The 16,287-nt window shown below is 36.6% G+C and overlaps 1 protein-coding gene across 3 annotated transcripts in view; it reads right to left on the bottom strand.

Moving 5' to 3' along the window:
- Nucleotides 1–16,244, bottom strand: part of INTS12 (integrator complex subunit 12) — a 35,458-nt gene extending 19,214 nt beyond the window's left edge. For 2 of the 3 annotated variants that reach the window (XM_058721754.1, XM_058721753.1), the window contains exons 1-5: nt 16,138–16,244; nt 7,594–7,758; nt 3,624–3,776; nt 1,914–2,101; nt 53–212 (exon numbers count right to left, since the gene is read on the bottom strand). In XM_058721754.1, the coding sequence (XP_058577737.1) occupies nt 53–212; nt 1,914–2,101; nt 3,624–3,776; nt 7,594–7,749 (657 nt within the window). In that variant the 5' untranslated portion in view covers nt 7,750–7,758; nt 16,138–16,244. Of the gene's footprint in view, nt 1–52; nt 213–1,913; nt 2,102–3,623; nt 3,777–7,593; nt 7,759–16,069 lie in introns of all 3 variants that reach the window. The other variant, XM_058721755.1, reaches the window with a different exon arrangement.
- Between the last annotated feature and the right edge of the window lie 43 nt (nt 16,245–16,287).

Genomic DNA, 16,287 nt, shown 5'->3' with positions numbered 1-16,287 from the left:
CAGCAAAAAAATGACAGAGACCATTTAAAATAGAGAAAAAAAAGATTCTTACCATTCTTTTCATTTGTCTCGTACATCGGGCACAATACCACACAAGGCGAGGGTCATTCACTTCCTTGTCTGTCACCTGAGGCTTATGGCAGTCTTGGTGGTAGAGATTATGGCACTCCTGACATTCTACTAATTGATTTCCAGATGCCACCGTCATTTGCCTAAGAAAATAACCATTAAACACTGCACTTATTTGAATGCAACAATTTAAAGCCATTTTAGGGTTGATTTTGTAAATGTGATATATTAAAGAAGGTGAACACCAAACAAGAAAATAATAAGCTCTAACATGTAGCCTGCACATGTTAGAGTTTTTAAAGCTTGTGCTCAACTATGAACACAAGGTGCCTCAGTAACTGAATTTGGCTATATTCTCTTTGCCATTTCGCATTGTAATTTTTTTCTTTTTCCCAGAAAGTAGACTTTGGCTAGTTGTCCAACAGTCTCATAATATTTTCTCTATACTTCTATTATATTCCTTTATATTTGTTACCTACATGCTGTTCTTTCTTCTTCATTAACATACAAGTTCATTAAAAATAAGTTGTCTATATATTTAAATTGACTTATATATAAAGGTGGAAATAGGACCCAATTATCTACAGTGTTTAGCATATTGCTGTGCAAATATGGGTGTTCAATAAATACATGTGTTAGCAGCTGAATAGGACGTGTATCAATAAAATATAAATTCTAGGGCGCCTGGGTGGCTGACTCTTGATTTTGGTTCAAGTCATGTTCTTGTGGTTTGTCATATCAAGTCCTGTGTCAGGGTCTGCGCTGACAGTGTGGACCCTGCCTGGAATTCTCTCTCACCTTCTCTCTGTCCCTCCCCCCACTCTCTCTCTCAAAATACTTAAATATATATATATGTATATGTATATATATACACAAATACATTTATATATATATGAATTCCAACAGCTCAAAAAGCAATCACCACAGACTTAGACTATCATAAGAACTCTCCAAATGGAAGGTTACAGTTACTAGTTCTCTTTCCATTATTACTATACCATTTATTTCTTATTTAAAAGTGATAAACTCTATGGTAGATGAAGTTGAAATAAATATATGTGAAAACAATGAAGCTGTAACAAATGTTTCTATTCAGAAATACATTAACTCATTCTCTACAAGGCTCACAAAAACTTAGTTATTTACTCAGTTCCAATGCACCAGAATCTAACATTTTCATGAAGAAAACAGCAACAAAGATGGTAATCTTTTCTGTTGTGTTAGGCAGTAAAAACCATTAACAATTAAAAATATAGCCCTTTGCATCAAGGAGTTTCAAATTCAGTTATTCAGATTTCTACAGTGCATCTTCTAATAAGCAAAATTATTCATGTTTTTATAATTATGTATCCATGTTTTAAAACAACACTCAGAATAATCTACGTGATTCATTTACTTCTTTTCCATTATTTCTAGGAAATGATTTTATGGTGTTTAGAAAATGATGTATAACAGCCTATTTTATAAGTACTATCAACAATTCAGAAGGAAAAATAAAGCAACACAGACTTCTTAAAAAGAACAGAAATAACTGACTCTGCTAAATACTCTTCATCACTAAAGAATAACACAATAATTGGTTTCCCTCTAGAACCCAAGAATGCAGAAAATGCTGCTATGACATAATAGATTAAAGATGCCACAGTAAGAAAGATAAAATATTTAATAGTTTTCAAGATGTTAAATTGTTATATGGGGCAGTTCACAGAGAATAATTTACTCATCTATCTACTACCCACCACCAAATAATAAAAACAAAAAAAAAAAACCACCCAACAATTGGTCTGATTTTGTTTTCTTTTTCTTTGTTCTTCATGAAAACAAAAGAACCTGTGAAAACTTACCTACAAACAACACAGGCCAATCCCATCTCCATGGCAAAATCATCAGCACTGGTCTCCTCAAAACTGGAAAGGTCAGCCATAGCTAAATCCTTGCTAGTTTGGACAGTAATAGGAGAGGACCGTGTCTCTGGTTTCTCCAATCTAGGTTTCTTTGGAATATCAACTCCTTCAGTGATGTCTGATTTCATCTATAAAAAGCACCCAATTAGTAAGTAACATGTTAGAATAGACTTTAAATCACTGAGAGATGGATAAGATAGACACTGCACAATGATCAAGTCCACTTGATAGATATTTTGACATAGATAGTTAGGGGCAGATATAAACACTAAAGATCTGTAGAAGACTTATAATAAATTCATCATCAATACATTAAAAGAAACCAGCAAGGTAGAAATAAAAATCAGAACATTTTAGCATGTAACTGTATTTGTCTTTTTATTCTTTTATCCATTAAAGAATTTTGGAAGCTCAATGGATTTACTTATATGCCCTGAGAAGCCACAGCACTAACAAGGCTATTTTTAAGGGTAGTTTTTATTTTAAATATTTTAAATTATAAACTACCAATATTTAAAACATATTGAAAAGAAGTAAATAGCAAACTATCTACCAGTTATCCAGATATTGCCATATTTACTTCAAAGCAAATTCTGGTTCCTCTCTTTAAGATATAAATGTTATAGATGTATCTGTCAGATTGGCAACAATTAAAAAGTCTGGGAAGACATGGAGAATTTGCAATTCTTATACTTTATTCGTGAGAATATAAATTTAGTACATGCACTTTGGATAGTAATTGGCAATGTCTAGTAATGTTGAAGAGGTGCCTATCCTATTACATCCATTTACGGATATGCATCCTATAGAAACTATCACCATGTGCACAAAGAATTTATCTTTAAAGCAGCTCACTGAAGCACCATTGTACTAGAAAAAAAAGAGAAATAAACTAACTCTTCATCAGTAGGGAAATGGATAAACTGATTTACTTACTGAATAAATGTTACATGGTAGCTGAAAGAAATAGATCTTCATGTATCAACACAGATGAATTTCAAAAGCACATTTCTGAGTGATGAAAAAGTTGCCAAAAGATATACATGTACAGTATGATACCATTTATATAAATTTAAAAGCACAGAAAACAATATAGTTTACGAATAGCCAATATTTATCACAAGTATGAAAACATTTGGGACTAATATACTCCACTTTAAGGGCAGGGATTACTAAAGATTTTTTAAATGTATTTTTTACGAAGTGCTAAAATCTCAATAATTGACTATGTGCAAAAATCATTCAAAATAGGCAATCCAAGACTTATTTGTAGCTCTGTTAAGGTACACATCATCTTGTAACAAATTTCACATTTAGTCACTTATTCCTTCCTATCTTTTCTTCTCAGCAACTGTTCCATTTAGAATATTTAATATTTAAGTTATGGATTAAAGTTTATACTTGAAATTAGCACATCGCCTAGGGCTCAACTGCGTGTTGCCAATGACTTCAATAAATGGTTAAAAAAAACAGTTTCTAAGTTTTACTGATTTTTCAAAAAACCGACATCTATAATTATCCAAATATGTTTACTGGGTAATTATTGTGTACTTTTACCTACTATTATATAAAAGAAGTGAACACCAAAGAATTGTTCCTGCTTATAAGCACAATTGATTTCCTTTTTTAAAAACTAGATTAAATTCTTACTTTATCAGCTGGTCTCTTTTCAGCTTCCTTCTTTACTTTTTCAGTTGTGAGGACTTTGCCATTATTATTGCCAGAAGGAAGACTGGAGGATGTTTTGGGCTCTTGCTTAACAGAAATAGCTTTTGTACTTGAAATTTTGGGTGGCTCCACATCCTAAGAGATGAAATAAAAAGATACCTATAATCAACTGTTCTAACCAATTGTAGAAAGTAGACCACAAATGTAAACGATTTTCAGTTAAAAATTATCGTGTTTGGCCAATGTAACATCCATTTCTTTAAACAGATTTATTGAGAAATAATTGATATACAAACCGCATCTATTAAAGTATAAAATTTGCTAAGTTTCATGTGAAACCAGCACTACAATCAACATAATAAACATATCCATCATCCCCCAAAGTTTCCTTGTGGCCCACTATAATTACTCTTAGAGGCATACATCCTAGAGAAACTATGTCCCCCCATCCTCAGGCAACCACGCTTTCTGGAACTACAAATTAATTTACATTTCCTAGAAATTTATATGAACAGAATCATACAGTGTGTACTCCTTTTTCTGGCTTCTTTCACTCAGTCTACTTATTTTGATATTGATTCATATTGTGCAGTATATCAATAGTTCATTCCTTATATATTGCTGAGTAATATTCTACTGAATGGATATACCACTTGTTTATCCATTTATCCATTGGTGGATACTTGTTTATAGTTTGGGGCTATTACAAATAACGTTATTATGACCATTCATGTACAAACCTTTATATGGACATTTACTTCCATTTCTCCACAATTAATGTCTAGGAGTGAAATGGCTGGATTATATGAGGTGTATGTTTAACTTTTTAAAAAACTGCCAAACCATTTTCCAAAGTGTTATGCCATTTTCCATTTCCACCAGTTGTATATGAGAGTCTTAGTTCCTTCACATCCTCATCAACACATCCTCTTTTTACTTTTAGACATTCTAATAGGTATATAGTAGTGTATTACTGTGGATTCAATTTCCATTTACCTAATGTCTAATGATGTTGAATAGTTTTTCAAGTGCTTGTCTACCATACGTTATTTTGTTTAGAAGTTTTTATTAAAATGTTTTGTCCTTTTTAAAAAATGGAGTTGTTTGTTTTATTAATGACTCTAAAAAGTTCTCTATAGGTTCTGGATACAAGTCCTTCATCAGACACATAATTTACAAATATTTTCACCCAGTCTCTGGCTTATCTTTTTTTTTATTTAAATTTTTTTTTTTTCTTTTTAACATTTTATTAATTTTTGAGAGAGAGAGAGAGACAGAGTACGAGCAGGGGAGGGGCAGACAGGGAGACAGAATCCACGAAGCAGGCTGCAGGCTATGAGCTGTCAGCACAGAGCCTGATGTGGGACTTGAACACATGAAACACGAGATCATAACCTGAGCCGAAGTCGGATGCTTAATGGACTGAGCTACCCAGGCACCCCTGACTTGTCTTCTTACTCAGTTTTATGCTTCCAATCCTTGTTCTTATATTACCACTTTGCAGATATTTACACTTGCTATGTATTACTAATAGTATAAAAAGTTTATGTATAAGATACCTCTTGGAATCGCCCTTCAAAAAAGGAGGGCATTTCCTACCATTCTAAATAAAACTAGCACATCTGAGTGCAGTCTACTTTTTTGAGACAGCAGATAAATGTAGAAAAATACAAATAGGAACGATATACATTAGATTCAGAACAGTAGCAACCTCCAAGGAGGAAGAAATGGGGAAGGGATAAAGAATGGGGCTTTCGATTTCTTGGTAGTTGCACTTGATTTATTGTGCTGTCTAGAGGAGGTGTTGGCAAACTGAGGCCTGGAGGCCAAATCTGGCCTATTGCCTGTTTTTTATAAATAACGTTACATTAGAACACAGCAATACTCATTCGTTTTATGTATTATCTGTGGCACCTGCAAGCGACCATGGCAGAATTAGATTGTTGTGCCAGAGACCATGTAGCCCACAAAGCCTAAAATATTTACTATTTGATACTTTACAGAAAGTTTGGTGACCATTCATGTAGACTTAGGAAAGTGATGGAAAAAATGTTAGCAATGCAGATTAATTTAAAAGTGTAACATAAAAAACGAAAAACATAATCTTGTAGGCATTTGAAAACTATTATCTAATTCAGCAAAAAAGTTACAAGTCATTGGCGGAGGAGTTAAGTTCTAAGTTTTTTTTTTTTTTTTTTTTTTTTTTGTTAAGTTTATTTTGAGAGAGGTTAGGAGCAAGAGGGGGAGGGGCAGAGAGAGGGAGAAAGAAAACCCCAACATGGGGCTAGAACTGAGGAACAAGGAGATCAAGACCTGGGCTGAAATCCTGAGTCAGACATTTAACTGACTGTGTCCCATCTAAGTTCATTACTTCACATAGGACTTACTGAATGATGTAAATGAAGATATCAACTGATTTTTATGTTGCAATTACACTTGGAGAGCCAGCTGTCAATGTTTACAAGCATACCACTGCCTCCAGGTGATTCTCTCTCTAGAGATGTAAATGGCAGCTGAAGGCTACAATGAAATGAATCCACGGTTTTTAAATACCTGACAGTATTTTCTCTAAACTGATCAATAAGAAGTAACTCTAGTTAGAAATCTAAGGGCAGGAGGCTTTTTAATCAAAACAAATTTTTCATGTACTTTAATAGATGAACTTCCTTCTGTTTGAGAATCTCAAAATACAGTACTGCTTCTTTAGTAATAATAGGTTTTACCTATTGGGATATTATCAACATTCAGAGCAGAATGAACTTACTAGTGTGTTTTGTAGAGCTGTATAATTTGGCAAGTTTGAACTCACTGAATTTACCAGAATGAGAATGGTAGAAGAAATGAGGACACAATGGCGCTACTATTCAAAGGGCAATAAAAAGGCTTGAGAATACTAGAGCTAGTGTTGGGCACTGAGTCTGGGACTTGGGCCTGTCTTTAATTTGAGATTGTGGGTTAGACTGAGCTAGTGATGTAATCCTGTCTTCCTTTTCTCATCTTGTTATCTGGGTCCAAAGACCTGGATGACTTTGGAGTTTCAGGGCTCTAGAGCTTCGGAAAGGTTTGAAAGAATGTCTCAGGTATTACAAATATAATAAATGCTGCCATTCACTAAGAGCCTATTATGTACCGGGTAGATACTGCACTAGGTGGCTTACATGCTTTATCTCATTTAATTTTCACAATTTTGCAAGATAATCCTTATTACCTCCATTCTACTAATGAAGAAATAGAGGCTGGGGGAAATGAAGTTACTCTGTACCTTGGTTTCCTTATTTTTAAATGAAAATAAATAACACCTATTTCAAAAGATTATCACAATTAAAATTAATTATACACACACACCAAGCAGAAAAATACCTGAAACACAATAAATGTTCAAGATACATTATCTATTACTACACAACTAGTAAGAGGCAAACTGGGATTCAAAACAGGTTTGTCTGGTTCCAAAATGTATATTCTTTTCACATAAAGTTGTTTGGCTGCTTTGTCATTATCAAAGTTGGAGCCACATAGTTGTCATAATTTATCCATATACCTCCTTTTCCCCTTAAAGTATCCTATCCATATTCAATCTACTTCATTGCACTTCGTCCTTTTACTTCATTAAACATTAAAACATTAGAGAATAATTACAAGTCACGGTTTCATCCAGTAGCTTAAAATTTTTTGGGGATGAGAAACAATTAGAAATTAAATCATAAATAAGTAGGTTTCCCTACACATAAAGTAGAACAGAGTATCCCTCACACCCAGCTAACTTTTCCATGTCGAGTAAAAGTTCTCTGAAAACATGAAGGAAGAATAGAACACTAAAGAATATAATTTCTTCATGCCACCATGAAAGATTATTTTGGCAGGGAGACTGTTTTAAGATGATCTAAATATTAACACTGTTCTACTGCAGGCCTTACAAAACTCCCCCCAAGCTTTTAATTCTTGCAGGTACCTTTTGAGATGGACGGTAACTTGAATCAATGCCTCGAGCCAAAGATTCATCAAGTAGTGCCTTTAGCTTTTCTGCAGAATCTTTACTTTTTGAATGTAAGAAGCCAAGTGCTTTCAAAAAAATAGGATCAAGTTCCAAGTTCACAGCAGCAGCCATTGCAAACACCTGAAGAAAATAAGAAAGGGGGGATTAATTTAGAGACAATGAGCAATTATCTATGTTAAAGTTTATCTATCAGGTTCTTTTATTTATAATAGGTAATACTGTGCCCATTATACAAAATCTGAAACATCAGAAGAAAAGTAAATTTCCTTGTTATTCCTACCAACTTCGTTTCCCCTGAAGCAAGAACCTTATCAGTGTTGTGTGTATCCAGACCCTGAATTCAAATTCAAATCCTGAATTTGAAATGCAGATAAGCTCCTCCCTGCCACAGAGCACCTTCCTCAGGGTTTTAAAATATACACTTACAGTTCAGTGTACAGGAACTTGATGTGTTTAGGTCAGGTTTACCATATGTCAAAATTTCTTCTCTCAAACCTTATTTCCATTACCAAAAAAAAAAAAAAAAAAAAAAAAAGATTTGAGGCGGCGAGGCATGGCAGGAGAACAATGGTTAAAGGAAACATCAGGTGATGAGCTAAAGGTCATTGCTGCAACTTTAACCTCAACTACCTATTTTTAAATCTCCTTAGTCCTCAACTCCATTCTTGAATGCCTCAGAAAACATACTAAGATAATCTATTGGACTACATTTAGATTGTGGTATCTCATGCATTAACCTACTTTTAAAAAGCAAGGTCTCTGAGGAATGGTGCCATAGTTACTACCAAAAAATTATATATACATAATATAATTTATATACATAATATAAAATCTCTCCCATAGGGCCTGTGATAATGCTGTCATTAGCTTAAAATACAGTGAAGATGTACATCAAAGGCTTATGAAATTCCAAAACATTAAAAAATTTTGTTTTCAGCTAATACCAATGCTATCATGTGGTTCTAATTCTTGTGTCACTTTTTCAAATATTACCCCAGGCAAGGAATTATTAAAATAAAAATGTATACTTTGTGTTCAATCCTTTCATCAATATTCTAGGGCTTGAAACTGTCTTCTATCCTTGAGGTTAATAATGTAATAATGCAACACACATGTACTGTTAGAGTTAAAGATCTATCAGCAATTCCACAGTAATCTCTCATTTTCAGGGGTTTATAAAGCCATTAAACCTTGCTGTAGGTTGAATCTTGGCATATGAAAGTTCAGACTAAAGATGAATTTTGTTTGTTCCTTCCCCATCTACTTCTCCCCAATCCCTTTCCAACTTTGACAGGAAACACACCCCCACACCTACAGGCTTTTTTTTTTTTTTTTTAGTTTTCAAGACGGTATTAGATACCTTTCTGATAGCCTCAAAATTATTGTCAAATTCCGTACTCTAATGAAACACCTGAATCATCCATGAATCCCAAAGCCAATACTAAAAGGACAATTGTCTACCTCAAACAGTTGTATTAGTAATTTAATGAAAACTGAGAAGCAATCTGTCACTTAAGACTATATTATTACATACATCATCTATGTAGATGATAGGTACAGAAAGGTTTTTTTTAAATTCACTCATAGTATAGGCTGATTACTATACATATTTTCTGGAGAATAGCTCCTCATTAAAATGTCCATGATGAAAAGAGTAAACCTGCCATTCCTCCTGAGTGCTCAAGGGGAATATGATCTAACCTTTTTATTGACCAAACTTTTTATAGTTAAAAAGCACAGCATTTACTTATCCAGAACAATCTGTTTTATGAGGTGCTGACCAAAGGGCTAATATGGAGAAGAATCCTTCCAATATACTAGAAAAACAATTCCTTGAAATTTCTATGCTGGAAACCAGAAGCAAGGTATTTACTGTTACGTATTTCCATAATCACAGACAAAAGGTTTGCGTTACAGATTAGGTGACAAGAGTCAGTGCCTAGCTTATAAGACTACAGAAGTCATGTCATCAACACCAACATTCCAACTGGAACCTTGGAATCCGTTCTTTTTATATTATCCTGCAGTTATAAAACTGAATAGGCTTTGTACCCATGCCCTAAATTACTAACATGTCTCAAAGGTCTTAATAGTGGAATATAGGGAAAAAATATAAGAATTTCTATTTTTAATTTTTTATTAAAAATACGCTATTAATACACAGAATGATAGCAGTGTAGACATATAATTGATAACACATATAATGAAGTGTGCTCAATTTCACCCTCAGGGAATGATGAGACAAGTTTGGAGGCCAATGCTTTAGTCTATCCAGCAACTGCTAGTTTTCCTTTCCCTATTATGTATACATCAAGGCTGCTTAAGGTACAAACTACCTTTCCGTAGAAAGGCCTTCCAGTACTTTCATTCAGCTAAGCCCTTCCCTCCCTCCACAATAACTTCATTGCTGGCTGCCCATAATCTTCTAGTCCCTACTCATTATCTATATATTCCCCTATATTTTCTACCTTGTTTTTCAAGCACTCCTTGCATCTCTTTACCTTTACTATTTCCCCCACTACATCTCCTTTTTACCATGGTCTCCCAAGTGGTACTCCTTCGACTTCCTACTCAAAGAGCAAAGAGGTCTACAGAGATCTTATTCCATATAGCTGCTTTTGGAGAAACATTCCATGGCCACCATTTATCAACATCTTCCCTTGAAATCTATACCTAAACCTTCCTGGTTGCTAAGGTATGGAACATTTGCACTAGGCTCATCTTCTTACTTCTCCCCACTGTCGTCTCTGGCAATTTTAGCATCTATATTGATGATCTTCTCCAGCTTCCTAGTTTACTTAGATCTTCAATCCCAAAGAGCTTCATCTTCAGCCACCAAAGCCTGAAAGTAGCCACAATTATTCTCCTTTTTTTGACTATAATCTTGTATCTTTTTATCTCTTCCACTGTTTTCACTAAGGAACCTCTTCAAGGTACCAGGTCAACCTTCCTTTATTTTGCCTCCTCCCCCTGTCCCCCATTTCTTTCCTTGCATTCCACCTGCATTTTGAATTTATAGAGGCCTCCAGTTTCTTAGTTCCCTCTGCTTTCTCCTTATTGGCACCTCCTTGCCTCAACTTCTTTCCCACATCAAACAGAAAACAGTATTTGGGCCTAAAATAAAACACTCAGTTACATGTTTTATCCTATATATTTTAGTTTTCTATCTTACTTTTCCTCACTTTTTTTTTTTTTTTTTTTTTTTTTTTACCGTTTATTTATTTATTTTGAGAGAGACAGAGACAGTGCAAGTCAGGTAGAGGCAGAGAGAGAGAGGAAGAGAGAGAGAATCCCAAGCAGGCTTTGCACCATCAGCACAGAGCAGGGTGCAGGACTCAAACCCACAAAACAGTGAGATCATGACCTGAGCTGAAATCAAGAGTTGGATGCTCAACCGACTAAGCCACCCAGGTGCCCCTCCTCACCCTTTTATATTGCTTTCTCTAGTTTCTATTACTTCTCCTTTCTTACGGACAAATGCACACATAGTAAAATTTATTTTTCAGCTACTGAAGTCCTTAAAGAGGTCAGCAACTAATTTCTCAATTTATCTCCTTTATTATTATAACCAAAAATATTTTCCTGGAGTTGTACCAAATTATGTTAACTTTTATATAGTTCCTTCCCTGTATATTCCAAAATCCATGACCAAAACAGACTGGAAAAGAGCCATATATCATTCTTACTGAGGATTAGAGCTAAGAATTCACTCCCACCAATACCACTACTATCCCATTCCTAGGTTATTGACATTTTTTTAAAGTAGTAATTACTAATTTTCTGACATTCTTTTTTTTAAAGCAACACCTAGATTTTAAATTAATTCTACATTTAAAGCATTAAGTTTCTTTCATGTATCTATATCTGTATATATCTATATCTATATATCCATATATATATATATATATATATATATATATATACACACACCTAGGACTTGTTTTTTAGAATTCTAATCCTCAGTGAGAATTCTTAGCTCATGATAGGAATCATCTATGGCAAATGCATATAGCACAGAAATTCCCACTAAACAGTGACCTCTTTTTCCCACCTCTTTCTATCCATCTAGATTTATCTGTAGTATGTCATTAAAAAAAAATTTTAATGCTTATTTATTTTTGAGACAGAGGACAGAGCATGAGTGGCAGAGGGGGAGAGAAAGAGGGAGTCAGAGAACTCATAGCAGGCTCCAGGCTCTGCGCTGTCAGCACAGAGCCCAACGCAGGGCTCAAACCCACGAACTGTGAGATCATGACCTGAGACAAAGTTGGACTCTTAACCAACAGAGCCACCCAGACGCCCCTACAGTATGTCATTTTACTTCCTGTCCTATATTTCATGGTCCAGCCTTTCAAAGACTCTCTTCTCTAAACACCTGTGTTCTATAGTCCTATAATTTCATCTACTTTCTAGCCATCCATCCTGTTATTTACCTTCTCCCTGCCTGCACCCAAACTCTTAAATGCAGCTGAGAGGAATACATACTCTGCATCTGTAGAGTCACCAATCTCATCTAGGCACTCAATACAATTTAGCAATCCTATCATGCTTCTCTCCTCAACTCACTTCCCTACTTTCTGCCAAGATCAGTTACACTTTCTCCATTTTCCTTGAAACTGCTACAGTATCTCAGTAGATGTCTTCACCAATTTCACAGAGAAGACAAAAGCTGTCAGAGAGAAACTAAATCAACATCCTGCCACTACATCTACAAACTTACCTGCACCCATCCTTTCCTTTTTCCCACCTGATAAATGAAGAGGTGGCTCTCCATGTAATACTACCTGTAACTGGATTCTACCTTTTCCTTCCCCATCTGGACCCTGAACTACAGATTATTTACTATGTCCTCTCCATCACCCTCTCTCTCTTTCTTTCTACTGGCATCTTTTCATTTACATTTAAATATATTCAAGCCTCTTCTATCCGGTCTTCCTCATTTCATAGCAAAACTTCCTTCAGAAAGTCATCCTCATTCTATACTCCCTTTTTTCATTCTTCTACTTATGCTGCATTTAATCCTGCAATTTGGCGTTTGTCCCACCATTCCGTCCATGAAAATGTTCTCACCACCGTATTCATAGCTTTAGGTAAACAGATCTTGTTTTTTTCCTCCTACTTCTTTCTTAGCCTTTTTGTAGGTTCCTATTCCACTTCAACTTAAGTGAGTTCTGGGTCTCTTCTTGTCTCACTCTACACCTTTCTCTCAAAATGTGACATCTGGATCAGAAGCACAGGCATTACCTGGGAGCCTGTTAGAAATGCAAACTCTTGGTCTCTACCATGAGACCAACTGAAGAAAAAACTCCGGGCCCAGAAATCTGTATTAAGCCTTCAAAGTGATTCTGATCCACTCTAAAAGCTTGAGAATTACTGTGCTAGACAATTTGATATATACTCTTTTGCCACGGATTATAAACTTATCTCTCTGGCCCATCTATCTCTTCCAAGATCCAAATGCCAGCTTTAAATGGGTATCTCACTGGTGCCTCCTATTCAACATGTCCCTAACAGAGCCACTCATAAGCTCTTCTTCTGTCTCCCAACCAGATCTTCTAGCATTCCCTCTCTCAAATGATATTTAACCCCACTGCTCCAGCTAGAACCTGAGTATCAGCTACTCCTCCTACTTCCTGAACCCTCACCCTACACCCTTGTGTTCAGTCACCAAACTTCCTAAATATACCTCAAATTCATCTACTTTTTTCAATCCTTGCTACCACCACCCTAGACCAAGCTATCACCACCTATTATCTGGCCTACCATATTAGCTTGATCAGTCTCCCCACAATCACTCTTGTCCCTCTCTATACCTTTCTGTATTATTCACTGGGTTAAAATGCCCTTTGCGCTTCTTGCTGTCCAAAGGTTAAAGAACGAGATCCTTAACGAGGTCTCTAATGCCCTACATGATCTGGTAGTACATGTAAAATAGTTACAAGAGTACCTGGCACAGAGTACACACTCATTAAATACCATCTAGTATCTCAGACTATTCCCACTCCTCACTCGCTGTTGTAGTCACATAATTTAGTTTAAGTCTTTCAACATATCATACGCTCTCACCTCAGCACATCAGTAGAAAGTGTCCCATACCCATCTTATTCATCCTTCACATCTCAGTATTTTTTTTTCCCCACACTTCCCAAATAAAATAAGAAGTCTTACTGTTATTCTGTCCCCAAACATCCTGGAAGTTTGGAATAGTTACTATACTGTTAATTATGTAAACAGTCTTTCTCACTAGAATGTAAATTCCCTGAGGATGAGCACAGGATTGATCTTACCCGCTGCTGCTGTTAACTGTGTGCCTAGCAGGGTACCTGGCAGGTAGTGGGTATTCATTAAATGCTGGCCAAGTGAATACACAGCATTCATTTCCTCTTTCAAAAACTTTCTCCTCCGTGATTTCGATTACGCTTAACTTTTCTGGTTCTTCTCTTCTATCTATCTCTGGCTACTCTTACTCTGGTTCATCTTTTCAGCCCTGTCACTCTTGGTATTGCCCAAGTATCTGTTCTCATCTATCTTTTTTAGTTCTGCTTCCACTTTCTTCCTGGGTTATCTTCTATTTATCATGTTTTTAATTTAACTGTCATCTTTAGGCAGATGGTTTCACATTTTTCACCACTCCAATCTCACTTAAACTCAAATCCCACATTTCCAATTGCTGAGTAGGTATGTCTACCTGGTTGCCCAATTTAGTTATGACTAAAATCGGTATTATGAATACCTTCCTCCAAAAGTTCCTTGTCCTGCACGTTTTTCAATGAACGACACAACTTTCTGTTAATCTGGTCTGAGGCCTAAATCACATATTAATGTTCCTGAAACATATTTTCCTTTCCTTCTTATTTTTCTTCTTCAAAAATTAAAACTCCCTACTGCCTTCAAAATAAAGCCTAATCTCTTGGCCTACCATTTATAAAAGACAATTCATTAACTGGCACAAAAACTTTAAATCTTCATATACAGATTCTCTTTACAGCAGCGCCATTAGCTGGCCTTGACACCTCTACTCACTTTCTCTGTCTGGGAAGCTTTTTACCTATTTTTAGATGTCCAAATTCTATGTTCAAATATTACTTCTCACGAGGACTCTATTCTCAGCTGGTATGTCCTTCTCCACCCCAAATACTAATAATCTCTCCCTCCTAGGATATCTAGTAGTGCTTTCTCATGGTACTAGGACTTTCTACCTTGAATCATACTCTTTTTTTCCCCCACACGTGTTATATTCCCTATAAACCTCTGAGTACCTTATGAGGGAGAGTCTACATTTATCTTTTTGCCTATTACTTTGCTACTTTGCAAAGTACCAAAAATAATGGCTGTAGAATTATTAGGGATCAAAGTAAAGTGTACTGGTCTTTTCTCTCCTTCTACACAATTCTAACCACTTACGAAGTCCCTTTACAAAAAGAGCAACAAGAAACTCAAATCCATCTTCCATGCACCTAACCCCCTAAGCCTCACAAGCATCAAAAAAGCAAAAGCAAAATAAAACCACCTCGGTCTTGACTAGAGACCTGTACAGTGTTCCTACCTGCAATACTTTCTTCCTACTCCTTTACCTGGCTTAAATTCATTAATCCCGTTAGACTGTAACTCCATGAGGGCAGGGTCTTATGCAGTTAACATAGTTTGAAACTTAGACTCTCAAAAATATTTATTGAATGAATGAACTAGGTTTTGTTTAAATGTCATTTTCTAGGGCGTCTGTTATCTCTCCAACCCAAATTGGATATTCATTTCTTACCCTACATGCCAATCTTAAACACACACACACACACACATCCAAAGTTGATCATCGGCATGTGCACAAGATAAAGGAAACTGAACTTATTCACACCGAGTGCAATATTAGGGTTGCCATCTCCTAAACGGCTTTGCCCTTTATGTCTTTGGAGGCTCTTGCAACCTTCTACTAAAAATCTTTTTAAAGATGCTGTCCGTTTCATTCCTCTACTGAATTCTTGGCCTTGAGTTATACTGATATCTTAGGGACACGTCTGGAAATGCAGGGAAAGCGGAAAGACCACGATTCCAAACCAACCAAGTGACGGACTAGCTGAAAAGCGACAGCGGACACTCAGAAAAAAGAATCTCAAGCCTTTGATTAAAGCATGACACACCGAAGGCCTAGCACGGAGAGAAGGTCTTTGAGGGAGCCGGAGGAAAGGGGGAGGCGGAAAGAGGGAGCTGCATAGAGAAGTCGCCAAAACCTTCCGAGGAAGGTCCGAGACGGGGTTCTGGAGACCTAGTCCCTGGGGCCGTGCCCTAGATAGGCGAACCCGCAACAGACTCGGAGGAAGCACAGCCCTCACCGAAGGGAGAGAGCGGTCAGCCTGGGGCACGCGACCGCCCGCAAATTACGAAGTTTCCCCCTAAAGAGCGAGGAAACTAAGACTCCACGGAACTACTCTCACACCTCGCCCCTCGCGGAGGTCTCGAGCCTCCCAGAGGCGGCTGGGAGCCGGGTAGCTCGTCACAACTCACCGCTCCGCCCCGCTACTCCGTCCGTTCCCGGAGGCTCCTTCCGAACCGGTCCCGGAACTAGCCGGCTCCGAGGAGGGGGAAAAAAAGGTTCCTGCAGCAGTGTGAGGAGGGAAACTTTTTGGCTGTGCGACGGGAGGAAGTGACGTTACC

Source organism: Neofelis nebulosa, chromosome 3 (genome assembly GCF_028018385.1).
Source record: "Neofelis nebulosa isolate mNeoNeb1 chromosome 3, mNeoNeb1.pri, whole genome shotgun sequence".
Lineage (NCBI taxonomy): Eukaryota > Metazoa > Chordata > Mammalia > Carnivora > Felidae > Neofelis > Neofelis nebulosa.
Note: the sequence above shows the minus strand (reverse complement) of the source record. Positions and strands in the feature narration are given on the sequence as shown.